The sequence below is a fragment of the Aethalodelphis obliquidens genome, unplaced genomic scaffold (genome assembly GCF_003676395.1).
Source record: "Aethalodelphis obliquidens isolate GAN/ISIS:26980383/991018 unplaced genomic scaffold, ASM367639v1 scaffold71, whole genome shotgun sequence".
In the NCBI taxonomy this organism is placed as follows: domain Eukaryota; kingdom Metazoa; phylum Chordata; class Mammalia; order Artiodactyla; family Delphinidae; genus Aethalodelphis; species Aethalodelphis obliquidens.
This window is the reverse complement of record NW_020838015.1, coordinates 615,791-629,861: the sequence shown is the minus strand read 5'-3', so window position 1 is coordinate 629,861 and position 14,071 is coordinate 615,791. Positions and strand designations below refer to the sequence as shown.

Here is a 14,071-nt window from a genome sequence, read left to right as displayed (position 1 = left end):
AGCTCTTTTTCCTGTTTTTTCATCTAGGAATTTCATGGTTTCAGATCTTACATTTAAGTCTCTAATCCACTTCAAGTTCCTTTTTATAAGTAGTATAAGATAGGGGCTTTTTTTCATTTTTTTACATGTAAATATCCAGTTTTTTCAGCACCAATTATTAAAGAGACTGTCTTTTCTCCATTGAATATTCCTGGCTCTTTTGTCAAATATTAGTTGACTGTGTATGCTTGGGTTTATTTCTTGGCTCTCAATTCTGTTCCATTTGATTTTTTTGTTTGTTTTTAGGCCAGTACCATACTGTTTGAATTACCATAGCTTTATAGTATAGCTTGAAATTAGAAAGTGTGAGGCCTCCTGCTTTGTTCTATTCTCTAAGGATGGCTAGGTTATTTAGGGGTCTTTTGTGGTTCTCTACAAACTTTAGGATTGTTCTTTTTTTCCCTACTTATGTAAAAATGCCATTAGAATCTTTTGGCTTTTCACCACTGAGTATGATGTAAACTGTGGGAGGTACCTTGTTTGTCTACCAGAGTTTTTTTTAGTCATGAACAGAAGTTGTATTTTGTCAAATACTTTTTCTCCATATATTGAGATGATTTTTTTCATTCTATTCATCTGATGTATCACATTGATTTGTGTATGTTGAGCCATCATTGCATCCTAAGTATAATTCCACTTGGTCATGCTGAATTATCCTTTTAATATGCTGTTGAATTCAGTTTGCTAGTATTTTGAGAGTTTTTGCTTCTATATTAATCAGGGTTATGGATCTGTATTTTTCTGATAGTGTCCTTTTCTGACATTGGTGTCAAGGTAATGCTGACCTCATAAAATGAGTTTGGAAGTGTTTCCTCCTTTTCTATTTTTTTGGCAGAGTTTGAGGATTAGTGTTAATTCTTCTTTAAATGTTTGGCAAAATTCACTAGTGAAGCTATCTGGTCCTGGGCTTTTCTTCACTGGGAGATTTTTGATTACTTATTTAATCACCTTACTAGTAATTGGTCTATTTAGACTTTCTATTCCTTCATGATTCACTCTTGATAGTTTGTATGTTTCTAACAATTTTTCCACTTCTTCTAGGTTGTCCAGTTTACTGGTGTACAGCTCTTCACAATAGCTTCTTATAAACTTTGTATTTCTGTTGTATCAGTTGTAATGTCTTCTTTGTCATGTATAATTTTGTTGATTTGAGTTCTTTTTTCCTTGGTTAGTCTAGCTAAAGGATTGTCAAATTTGTTTATCTTTTCAAAGAACCAACTCTTAGTTTGGTTAATGTTTTCTATTGTTTTTCTGTTCTCAATTTCATTTATTTCTTCTCTAATCATTATTTCCTTCCTCTTGCTAATAACTTTGGGCTCAGTTTCTTTTTCTAGCTCCTTAAGGCATAGTTAGGTTGTTTATTTGGGAAATTTCTTGCTTTTTAATGTTTTTATTGTTGTGCACTTCCCTCTTATAATTACTTTTGCTGCATCCCATAAGTTTTGGTATGTTGTTTCTCCACTTTTTGTCTCAAGATACTTTATTGCCCCTTTAATTTCTTTGATCCATATGTTATTCAGGAGAATGTTTAATTTCCATGTATTCGTGAATTTCCAGTTTCCTCTTGTTACTGATTTCTAGTTTCATACCAATGTGGTCAGAGAAGATACTTGGTATGATTTCAGTCTTCTTGAATTTTCTAAGAATTATTTTGTGACCTAACACATGGTCTATCCTAGAAAATGTTTTGTGTGCACTTGAGAAGAATGTGTTTTCTGCTGGTGTTGGATAGGATATTCTGTGATTATATTTGGTCTATAGTGTTGTTCAAATTTGCTCTTACCTTATTGATTTCTCTGTCTGGATGATCTATCCATCGTTGAAAGTAGGGTGTTAAAGTCCCCAACTATTACTGTATTGCTGTTTACTTCTCCTTTTATTTAGCTCTATTAGTTTTTGCTTCATGTATTGATATTTCAGTTTTCCAATGTTGGGCACATCAATAATTATAATCTTTATAACTTCATGATATGTTGATCCCTTTATCATTATAAAATCACCTTCTTTGTCTTCTTTTACCGTTTTAAAAATTAAAGCCTATTTTGTCTGATTTAACTACCCCTGACTTTTTAGTTATTTGCTTAAAATATTTTTCCATCCATTTACTCTGCCTATGTGTGTCTTGAAGGCTAAAGTCATTCCTGTAGGCAGCATATCATTGAATCTTTTTTAAAAAAATCCATTTAGCTATTCTGTTTCTCGTTTGGAGAACTGAATCTGTTTACATTTAAAGTAATTATTGGTAAATAAGGACTTAGGCCATTTTGTTAATTGTTTTCTGGTTGTTTTCTAGATCCATTTTTCCTTCTTACCCTGCTTTCTTTTATTGTGTTTTGATGTTGTGAGGTACTAGTATGCTTTGACTTTAGCATATTCTTTGTAATTCAGATGTATCACTTGTTACCATGAGGCTTACATTCTAAAAAATCTTAAAATTAAAACACACTATTTTAAACTAATACCACCTTAACTTCAATAAAGTCTTAAGCTTTATACTTTAACTTCTCCTCCCTTCACATTTTAGGTTATTGATGTTACAATTTTTAATATTGTGTACCTAATAAATTACTGTAGTTTTAGTTATTTTTACCATTTTTTTTACTAAGTTACCTTTTAAAAAATTTTTATTTTATATTGGAATAAAGTTGATTAAAAATGTTGTCCTACTTTCAGGTGTACAGCAAAGTAATTCAGTTATACATGTTTCCATTCATTTTCAAATTCTTTTCCCATTTATGTCATTATAGAATATTGAGCAGAGTTTCCTGTGCTATACAGTAGGTCCTTGTTGGTTATCTACTTTAAATATATCAGTGTGTACCTGTCAATCCCAAACTTCTACTCTATCCCTCCCCCCTACTGTTCCTCCCTGGTAACCATAAGTTCATTCTCTAAGTCTGTGAGTCTATATCTGTTTGGTAAATAAGTTCATTTGTATCATTTTTTTTTAGATCCCGTATGTTAGCAATATCATATGATATGTCTTTCTCTGACTTACTTTACTTAGTATGATAATCTCCAGGTCCCTCCATGTTAGTGCAAATGGCATTATTTCTTTCTTTTTAATGGCTGAGTAATATTCCATTGTATATATGTACCTCATCTTCTTAATCCATTCATCTGTCGATGGACATTTAGGTTCCTTCCATGTCTTGGCTATTGTAAACAGAGCTGCAATGAACATTGGGGTGCATGTATCCTTTTGAACCATGTTTTTCTCCAGTTATATGCCCAGGAGTGGGATTGCGGGATCATATGGTAGCTCTGTTTTTAGGGGTTTTTTGCCTTATAAATTTATTTATTTATTTATTTATTTATTTATTTATGGCTGTGTTGGGTCTTCGTTGCTCTGTGCAGGCTTTCTCTAGTTGTGGTGAGTGGGGGCTATTCTTTGTTGCGGTGCACGGGCTTCTCATTGTTGTGGCTTCTCTTGTTGCAGAGCACAGGCTCTGGGCATGAGGGCTTCAGTAGTTGTGGCATGTAGGCTCACTATTTGTGGCTCACGGGCTCTAGAGTGCAGGCTCAGTAGTTGTGGTGCACAGGCTTAGTTGCTCCGCAGCATGTGGGATCTTCCTGGGCCAGGGCTCGAACCCGTGTCCCCTGCATTGACAGGCGGATTCTTAACCACTGTGCCACCAGGGAAGGCCCTACTTTTAGTTTTCTAAGGAACCTCCATACTTTAAGTTCTCCATAGTGGCTGTCCAATTTTACATTCCCACCAACAGTGTAGGAGGGTTCCCTTTTCTCCACACCCTCTCCAGCATTTATTGTTTGTAAACTTTTTGATAATGGCTATTCTGACTGGTGTGAGGTGATATCTCATTGTAGTTTTGATTTGCATTTCTCTAATAGTTAGTGATGTTGAGCATCTTTTCATATGCTTCTTGGCCATCTGTATGTCTTCTTTGGGGAAATGTCTATTTAGGTCTGTCTTCTGCCCGTTTTTTGATTGGGTTGTTTGTTTGATATTGAGCCGCACGAACTGTTCATAAATTTTGGAGATTAATCCCTTGCAGGTTGCATTGCTTGCAAATGTTTTCTCCAATTCTGTGGGTTGTCTTTTTGTTTATTGTTTCCTTTGCTGTGCAGAAGCTTTTGAATTTAACTAGGTTCCATTTGTTTATTTTTATTTCTATTACTGTGGGAGACAGATAGAAAAAAATACTGCTGCAATTTATGTCAAAGAGTGTTCTTCCTGTTTTCCTGTAAGATTTTTATGGTATCTGGTCTTATATTTAAGTCTTTAGTCCTTTTTAATTTTATTTTTGTGTATGGTATTAGATAATGTTCTAATTTCATTTTTTTTTTACATGTACCTGTCCAGTTTTCCCAGCACCATTTATTGAACAGACTGTCTTTTCTCCATTGTATACTCTTGCCTCCTTTGTCATAGATTAATTGACCATAGATGCATGGGTTTATTTCTGGGCTTTCTATACTGTTCGATTTATCTATATGTCTGTTTTTGTGCCAGTACCATACTATTTTGATGACGGTAGCCTTGTAGTATATAGTCTGAAATTAGGGAGCCTGAGTCCTCCAGCTCCATTTTTCTTAAGATTGCTTTGGCTATTCAGGGTCTTTTGTGTCTCCACACAAATTTTAAGATTTTTTTTGGTTCTAATTCTGTGAAAAATGCCATTGGTAATTTGATAGGGATTGCACTGAATCTGTAGATTGCTTTCGTTAGTATAGTAAAATTTTTTTGAATTATTGCTTTCTTTCTTTATTTTTGGCTGCATTGGGCTTTCATTGCTGCCCGCGGGCTTTCTCTAGTTGCGGTGAGCTGAGGCTACTCTTCATTGCGGTGCACGGGCTTCTCATTGCGGTGGCTTCTCTTGTTGCAGAGCACAGGCTCTAGGCACGTGGGCTTCAGTAGTTGTGGCACACAACTCGAACCCGTTGTGGTTAGTTGCTCTGTGGCATGTGGGATCTTCCTGGACCAGGGCTCGAACCCATGTCCCCTGCACTGGCAGGTCGATTCTTAACCAGTGCGCCACCAGGGAAGCCCTAGTATAGTAATTTTGACAATATTATTTTTTCCAATCCAAGTACATGGTACATCTTTCCAACTGTTTGTGTCATCTTTAATTTCTTCCATCAGCATCTTATAGTTTCCAGAGTACAGGTCTTCTGCCTCCTTAGGTAGGTTTATTCCTAGGTATTTTATTCTTCTTGATGTAATGATAAGTGGGATTGTTGCTTTAATTTCTCTTTCTGATATTTCATTGTTAGTGTATAGAAATGCAACAGACTTCTGTGTATTAATTTTGTATCCTGCAACTTTACTGAATTCATTGATGAGCTCTAGTAGTTTTCTGGTAGAATCTTTAGGATTCTCTATATATATCATGTCATCTGCAAACAGTGACAGTCTTCTTTTCCAGTTTGGATTGTTTTTATTTTTCTTCTCTTATTGCTGTGACTAGGACTTCCATGTCTATTTTGAATAAAAGTGGCAAGAGTGTGGGCATCCTTGTCTTGTTCCTGATCTTAGAGGAAATGCTTTCAGCTTTTCATCATTGAGTATGATGTTAGCTATAGGTTTGTCATATATGGCCTTTATTATGTTGAGGTAGTTTCCCTCTATGCCCACTTTCTGGAGAGTTTTTATCATAAATGGTGTTGAATTTTGTCAGAAGCTTTTCCTGCATCTATTGAGATGATCTTATGATTTTTAATTCTTCAAATTGTTGATGTGGTGTATCACACTGATTGATTTGCAGATATTGAAAAATCCTTGCATACCTGGGATAAATCCCACTTGATCATGGTGTATGATCCTTTTAATGTATTGTTGGATTTGGTTTGCTAGTATTTTATTGAGGATTTTTGTGTCTATGTTCATCAGTGATATTGGCCTGTTATTTTGTGTGTGTGTGTGTTATCTTTGTCTATTTTTGTCTAGTTTTGGTATCAGTGTGATGGTGGCCTCATAGAATGAGTTTGGGAGTGTTCCTACTTCTGCAGTTTTTTGGGAGTAGTTTCAGAAGGATAGGTGTTAACTCTTCTCTAAATGTTTGATAAATTCATCTGTGAAGCCAGCTGGTCCTACACTTTGGTTGTTGGGAGTTTTTAAATCACAGTTACAATTTCATTACTTGTGGTTGGTCTCTTCATATTTTCTGTTTCTTCCTGATTCAGTCTTGGGAGGTTGTACCTTTCTAAAAATTTGTCCGTTTCTTCCAGGTTGTCCATTTTATTGGCATATAGTTGCTTGTAGTAGTCTCTTATGATCCTTTGTATTTCTGTGGGGTCCATTGTAACTTCTTTTTCATTTCTGATTGTATTGATTTGGGCCCTCTCCCTTTTTTACATGATGAGTCTGGCTAAAGGCTTATCAATTTTGTTTGTCTTTTCAAAGAACCAGTTTTTAGTTTCATTGAACTTTTCTTCATCTCTGTTTCATTTATTTCTGCTCTGATTTTTTCTTTCCTTCTGCTAACTTTGGGTTTTGTTTGTTCTTCTTTCTCTGTAGTGGCTTTAGGTGTAAGCTTAGGTTGTTTATTTGAGATGTTTCTTCTTTCCTGAGGTAAGATTGTATTGCTATAAACTTCCCTCTTAGAACTGCTTTTGCTGAGTCCTATAGGTTTTGGATCATTGTGCTTTCATGTGTCTCTAGGTGTTTTTTCATTTCCTCTTTGATTTCTTTAGTGATCCGTTGGTTGTTTAGTAGCATATTGTTTAGCCTCCATGTGTTTGTTTTTTTATAGTATTTCCTCACATTGTGGTTAGAAAATATGCTTGTTGTCAATTGTTGTCAGTATGTTGTCAATTTTCTTTAAATTTACCGAGGCTTGCTTTGTGGCCCAGCATGTGATCAATCCTGGAGATTGTTCCATGTGCACTTGAGAAGAACATGTATTCTGCTGCTTTTGTATGGAATGCTCTATAAATATCAATAAAGTCCATCTGGTCTAATATGTCATTTAAGGTCTGTGTACCTTACTGATTTTCTGTCTGGATGATCTGTCCATTGGTGAAAATGGTATGTTAAAGTCCCCCATGATTATTGTTACTGTCAATTTCTCCTTTTATGACTGTTAGTATTTGCCTTATATATGAGGTGCTCCTATGTTGGGTGCATATATATTTATAATTCTTGTATCTTTTTCTTGGATTGATCCCTTGATCATTATGTAGTGTCCTTCTTTGTCTCTTGTAACAGTCTTTATTTTAAAGTGTATTTTGTCTGATATGAGTATTGCTACTCCAGCTTTCTTTTGATTTGCATTTGCATGGAATACCTTTCTCCATCCTCTCACTTTCAGTCTGTATGTGTCCCTAGATCTGAAGGGGGTCTCTTGTAGACAGCATATATGTGGGTCTTGGTTTTGGATCCATTCAACTAGTCTGTCTTTTGGTTGGAGCATTTAATCTCTTTATGTGTAAGGTAATTATTGATATGTATGTTCCTTATTGCCATTTTCTTAATTGTTTTGGATTTGTTTTTGTGGGTCTTTTTTCTTCTCTTCTTTTGTTCTATTCTCTTGTGATCTGTAGATTTTCAGTTTGTGGTTCCCATGAAGTTTTGATACAGCAGTCTATATATAAACAAGGTTGTTTTAAGTTGCTCCTCTTAATTTCAAATGCATTTCCAGTATCCTGCATTTGTGCTCTCCTCTTCTCACAATTGCTGGTTTTGATATATTTGTGTGTATGATTTCCTACCTTTACTGTATGCTTGCCTTTACCAGTGAGCTTTTCCATTTGTAGTTTTCTTGTTTCTAATTGTGGGCTTTTCTTTTCTGCCTAGAGAAGTTCCTTTAGCATTTGTTGCAAACCTGGTCTGGTGGTGCTGAATTCTCTTAGCTTTTGCTTGTTTGTAAAGCTTTTGATTTCTCCAAATCTGAATGAGATCCATGCTGGGTAGAGTAATCTTGGTTGTAGGTTCTTCCCTTTCAGCACTTTAAATATATCATGCCACTCCCTTCTGGCCTGCAGAGTTTCTGTTGAAAAATCAGCTGATAACCTTATGGGGATTCCCTTGTATGTTATTTGTTGCTCTTCCCTTGTTGCTTTTAATGTTCTTTCTTTGTCTTTACTTTTTGTCAATTTGATTACTGTGTGTCTTGGCATGTTCCTCCTTGGGTTTATCCTGCCTGGGACTCTCTTCACTTCCTGGACTTGGGTGACTGTTTCTTTTCCCATGTTAGGGAAGTTTTCAGCTATTAACTCCTTTCTTTTTTTTTAAGAAGATGTTGGGGGTAGGAGTTTATTAATTAATTTATTTTTGCTGTGTTGGGTCTTCGTTTCTGTGCGAGGGCTTTATCTAGTTGTGGCAAGTGGGGGCCACTCTTCATCGTGGTGCAGAGGCCTCACTATCGCGGCCTCTCGTTGCGGAGCACAGGATCCAGACACACAGGCTCAGTAGTTGTGGCTCACGGGTCTAGTTGCTCCGCGGCATGTGGGATCCTCCCAGACCAGGGCTTGAACCCATGTCCCCTGCATTAGCAGGCAGATTCTCAACCACTGCACCACCAGGGAAGCCCCAGCTATTATCTCTTTAAATATTTTTCTCAGGTCCTTTCTCTCTCTCTTCTCCTTCTCGGACTTCAATAATGCTAATGTTGGAGCGTTTAATGTTGTTTGGCCTGAGGTGTCCCAGCACTGGAGCCTACAGCCTGTTGTGTGGGGCCAGGTCTTGATGAGAAAATGGCGTCCTCCATGAGGGCTCACGCCAATGAGTACATCCCAGAACTACTGCTACCAGTGTCTTTGTCCTCGCAGTGAGCCACAGCCGCCCCCTCCCGCCCCCGCCTCTGCAGGAGACCCTGCAATACTAGCAGGTACATCTGGCCCAGTCTCTTACGAGGTCACTGTTTTTTCCCCTGTGTCCTGGTGAGCATGAGACCTCATGTGTGCCCTCCAAGAGTGGAGTTTCTGTTTCCCCCCAGTCCTGTGGAATCCCTGTGATCAAACCCCACTGGCCTTCAAATCTAGATTCTCTGGGGGCTCCTCCTCCCATTTTCAGACCCCCCAGCTGGGAGCCTGATGTGGGACTCAGAACTTTCACTCCTGTGGGAGAACTTCTGTTGTATAATTATTTTCCGGTTTGTGGTTCACCCATCCAGTGGGTATAGGATTTCATTGTGCCCCTCCTACCATCTTGTGGCTTTTTCTTTGTCTTTGGATGTAGGGTATCTTTTTGGGTAGGTTCCAGTGTTTGTTTGTTTTTTTAATTTATTTTTGCTGCGTTTGGTCTTCATTGCTGCGTGTGGGCTTTCTCTAGTTGCAGGCGGGGGTTACTCTTCCCTGTGGTGTGCAGGCTTCTCATTGCGGTGGCTTCTCGTTGTGGAGCACAGGCTTTAGTAGTTGCGGCATGTAGTTGTGGGCTCAGTAGTTGTAGCTCATGGGCTCTAGAGCACAGGCTCAGTAGTTGTGGCACACGGTCTTAGTTGCTCTGTGGCATGTGGGATCTTCCCGGACCAGGGCTTGAACTCCTGTCCCCTGCATTGGCAGGCAGATTCTTAACCACTGCGCCACCAGCGAAGTCCCTCCAGCATATTTTTTGTTGATGGTTGTTCAGTAGTTAGTTGAGATTTTGGTGTTTTTGTAAGAAGGGGTGAGCTCATGTTCCCCTACTCTGCCATCTTCTCTCCATTGACCGTGTTTGTTTTGTAACTTTTAAACTAGAGCTGTAAGTGAATTACATACCACTATTACCATATTACAGAATCCAAGTTTGACTATATTTTCCATAGCAGTGAGTTTTACACTGCCTTATGTTTTTATGATGTTAATTATCATCCTTTTATATTTAGCCCTCAGTATCTGCAGGGAACTGGTTGCAAGACTTGCTGGGGACACCAGAATCTGTGGATGCTCACGTCCCATTGTCAGCCCTCCGTATCTGTGGGTTCCACATCCAAGGATCCTCCAGTTGTACACATAGTACATGGTCCACGGTTGGTTGAATTTGTGGATGCAGAACCCGTGGATATGGAGGGCTGACTGTACTTCCACTCCAAGAACTTCCTATAACGTTTCTCGTAAAGCATGTCTAGTGATGATGAATTTTCTCAGCTTTCGTTATTTAGGGAAAGTATTTATCCCTCCTTTATTTCTGAAGGGGAGCTTCACTGGGTGTAGAATTTCTTGGTTGACCAGTTTTCCCCCCAATATTTTTCTTTAAGATTTTTTTTTCATGTGCACCATTTTTAAAGTCTTTATTGAATTTGTTACAATATTGCTTCTGTTTTGTGTTTTGGTTTTATGGCTGTGAGGTATGCAGAATCTTAGCTCCCTAACCAGGGATCGAACCCACACCCCCTGCATTGGAAGGCAAAGTCTTAACCACTGGACTGCCAGGGAAATCCCCCTCCCCCCTCTCCCGAGTATTTTGAATATGTCCTACCATTCTCTAGTCTGAAAAATTTCCATTACGAAATCCACTGATAAGTCTTATGGAGGTTCCCTTGTATGTAACTTCTCTCTTTTCTCTTGCTGCTTTTAAAATTCTTTGACTTTGACTTTTGAAAATTTAATTATAATACGTCCTGGTGTAGCCCTATTTGGGTTCACCCTATTTGGGATCTTTTGGGCCTTTTGAATCTGGATGTCTAGTTCTCTCCCCGGGTTTGGGAAGTTTTCAGCCATTATTGACTTAAATACACTTTTTGTCCCTTTTCTCCTTCTGGAATTCCAAAAATTCGAATATTTTTCTTTGTGTACCATAAGTCCCTTAGGCTCCCTTCCATCTTTTTTCATTATTTTTCCTTTTTGTTCCTCTGACTGGATAATTTCAAATGGCCTGTTTTCCAGGATTTGTTTCTTCTGCATGGTTGAGTCTGCTTTTGAAGCTCTCTCTTTTTTTCTTCTTAATTTATTTCAGGCTGCATTGGGTCTTTGTTGCTGTGCGCAGACTTTCTCTAGCTGTGGCGAGTGGGGGCTACTCTTTGATGTGGTGCGTGGGCTTCTCATCGCGGTGGCTTCTTTGTTGGGGAGCACGGGCTGTAGGTGCGCGGGCTTCAGTAGTTGTGGCTCGTGGGCTCTAGAGCACAGGCTCAGTAGTTGTGGCTCATGGGCTTAGTTGCTCCACGGCATGTGGGATCTTCCCGGACCAGGGCTCGAACCTGTGTCCCCTGCATTGGCAGACGGATTCTCAACCACTGCACCACCAGGGAAGTCCAAAGCGCTCTATTGAATTCTTTGGTTCAGTTATTCTATTCTTCAGCTCTATGATTTTTTTCATGGTTTATATTTCTTTGTTGAACTCATTTTGTTTACTTCTCTAATTTCATTTAGTTGTCTGTTCTCGTAGCTCACAAAACCTCTTGAAGATGATTATTCTGAATTCTTTGAAACTTCATAGCTCTCCATTTCCTTAGGGTCAGTTATTGGCCCTTTATTACTTACCTTTGGTGGTATCATACATACTTGCTTTTTCATGATCCTTGATTCTTTATACCAGTGTCTGTTCATTTGAATAAGTGATCTCTTTTTCCAGACTTTCAGGTTTACTTTGGCAGAGACAATTCTTCACCAGTCAGCTCTGTTTAGGTTTCTGGACATGTCTGCTGGTAACATCCTTGGGCAGGTGGAGCCCGTTATTAGGGTCAGTTTGGTCAAGGCATCTGTTCGAGCTCTGAGGTTAGCGGTGGGGGCGTGCCACTGGCTGAGAGCAGCTGAATAGGACTGCTATCTTGGTTCCCTGCCCAAATGCAGCTGTAGGATGGGCTTCATGACTGTGTGGATTCTGGTCAGGCTTACTAAATGCTTTGTACTGGGTACTACTATTCCCAGCAGTAGGTGGGGCTATGAACTAGCTTCCCTGCCCTGGCAAAGCAGCAGGACGGGACCCAGGGCCTGCGTGGCTCATTGTCTGGGGACTCAAATCGGGCAAGAGTGTGCACTGAATATTTTGGTTAGGTGAGGCCACCAGTTTTCCTTTGCAGACAGAGAAAGCCATGGGCTGTACTCTATTCAAGTGCCACCGTAAGCATGGCTGTTAGATGGGCGATGCAGCTTCCTGTGTGTTAGGGTTAGGTTCCTTGGTCAGGTGGTCTGAAGGTATAGTATTCAGTAATAAGTGAGGTTGTGAATCAGTTTCCCTTCCTGGGCACAGCAGGAAAAACACCTCAAATGCCACTAATGCTCTTTGTTGGCGGCCTTGAGTCAAGCCAACTCGTGCCGCAAGTTCCCTGGCTGAACGGGGCCAGTTTGTTTGCCCTGGCAGCCATCAGTTCTGCCCACCCTCCTCTCAGCTTAAGAGTTGCTGGGTTACACAGCTTCCAGGTGTTCTCACAAACCCTTCCTATCAGATGTGGGCCACACTCCACAGTGCCTAGGGCTATAACTTGGGCTCCTGCCTGGGTGGCACTGGGAGGGCCCACTTCAGGTAGCTCTCAAATTTTCCCAAACAGGCTTTCTGGTCTGGAAGGGCCAGGAGCCTCAGTCTGTAGTGGGTGGGACCATGTATCACCTCCCCTGCCTGGGTGTAACAGGGAAAATTTCTAGAGGGAGAACACAAAGATGGCATCCCTGGCCTGCATTCCCCGAGGGCCTCTCTATAGGCCCCTAGATGTACGCCAAGCCTGAAACCTGCCCTTAAGGTTGATGATCCAGGACAAAAACATGAGGCCTCTTCCACAGACACTGGGGCTGTGTTTCAGTCTGCTGTCTGTGCAATGCCCCAGGGGTGGTAGCCCACCAAGAACTGTTAGAGTTGCATGGGACCCAGGAATTCCAGCCCCTCTGGTCACCAGAGCCAGGCCGTCAAGGGCTCTCCCTGGGTGGCAACCGCCAAGGCCAGGTCACCAGATGTAAAAATCCAGGGCATCAGATGAGGGTTGGAATCGCTTATCCTTATTTCTTCACCATGCTCATGTTGCGGGGGGCTTCGGGAAGGCGGGTGTGAGGGGTGAAAACAAGGGCAGATAGTGGGACACTGGAAATATTCTTTTGTCCTTGCAAAGACAAATCAGAATCCTCTGGGGGTGGTCTTGGACACTTCTTAGGAAATTTGCCTCATGCAAAGTCTCAGCCCATCTGGAGATACATACATTGCCATTTTGCTTAGGTTTTCAAAATCTCACTGCCAAGCCATTTCTGAATGATTCCTCTAGGAAGCTATTTAGGTTTTATAGCCACTAGTTGAACTCGAATTTCTCAGCTATCTTCAGGACAGTTTGGAGTGGGCAAATAAACTTCCCCAAACAGAACAGTGCTGCTCCTGTGGGTCTGTAGTTTGACATGGAATTTTCTTTAGCCATGCTCACACCTCCCTGCTTGGGTTTTTTTTGTTTATTTTGTTGTTTTTTTTTCCAGCAAGCACAATGTGGCCTGGATCTTCGACACATCACCGTAGTGGAGCTGGTAGGTGTGTTCCCGACCCTCATCGGCAGGATAGGAGCAAAGATTATGCCTCCAGCCCTAGCTCTGCAGCTCAGGTAGGGGGAAGTTCTGTTCTTAAGTGTTATTACCTATAAAAGTGCTTTTCTCTGATCAGGTTCCCTGATTTCTCTCTATTCAGTCTTGATTCCAGGCAACCTTCAACCTTTAATTACTTTTATTCTGGGAGTATTATAACTATTAATTGGCATGTGACTCCTTGTCCGAATACATGATGCAGTGGGTAATTACCAGGGTTCCTTCCCCTTCCAGGTGTTTTGCTTCGTCTTTGTTTTTTTTCCCTTGGTGGGAGTGGGACGGGAAGGGGACAGAATGCAAAAAGGACTTAAGCAATCCTTGGTCTTCTTAAGAGGGTAGGCCTCCAATTTCGCCTTTCCAGGCTTGGCCTCTTTTTCCCCCATGCTTCCAGGGCACTGGTACATAGTCCCATTTTAACAACTTTTGGTAACACTTAAAAAGCCAGAATCATGGTGTTCAGACTCTGAGTAATGGTGCATTAAAAAAGCAGAATTCGGGCTTCCCTGGTGGCGCAGTGGTTGGGAGTCCGCCTGCCAGTGCAGGGGATGCGGGTTCGTGCCCCAGTTTGGGAGGGTCCCGCGTGCCGCGGAGCGGCTGGGCCCGTGAGCCATGGCCGCTGAGCCTGCGCGTCCGGAGCCTGTGCTCCGCGGCGGGAGAGGCC

At 40.6% G+C, this 14,071-nt stretch overlaps 1 protein-coding gene across 3 annotated transcripts in view; it reads left to right on the top strand.

Moving 5' to 3' along the window:
- The window catches only part of SRPX (sushi repeat containing protein X-linked), a 101,857-nt gene that overhangs the window by 75,192 nt on the left and 12,594 nt on the right, over window positions 1-14,071 (top strand). For all 3 annotated transcript variants that reach the window (XM_027091472.1, XM_027091474.1, XM_027091473.1), the window contains one exon: window positions 13,309-13,430. In XM_027091472.1, the coding sequence (XP_026947273.1) occupies window positions 13,309-13,430 (122 nt within the window). The remainder of the gene's footprint in view (window positions 1-13,308; window positions 13,431-14,071) is intronic.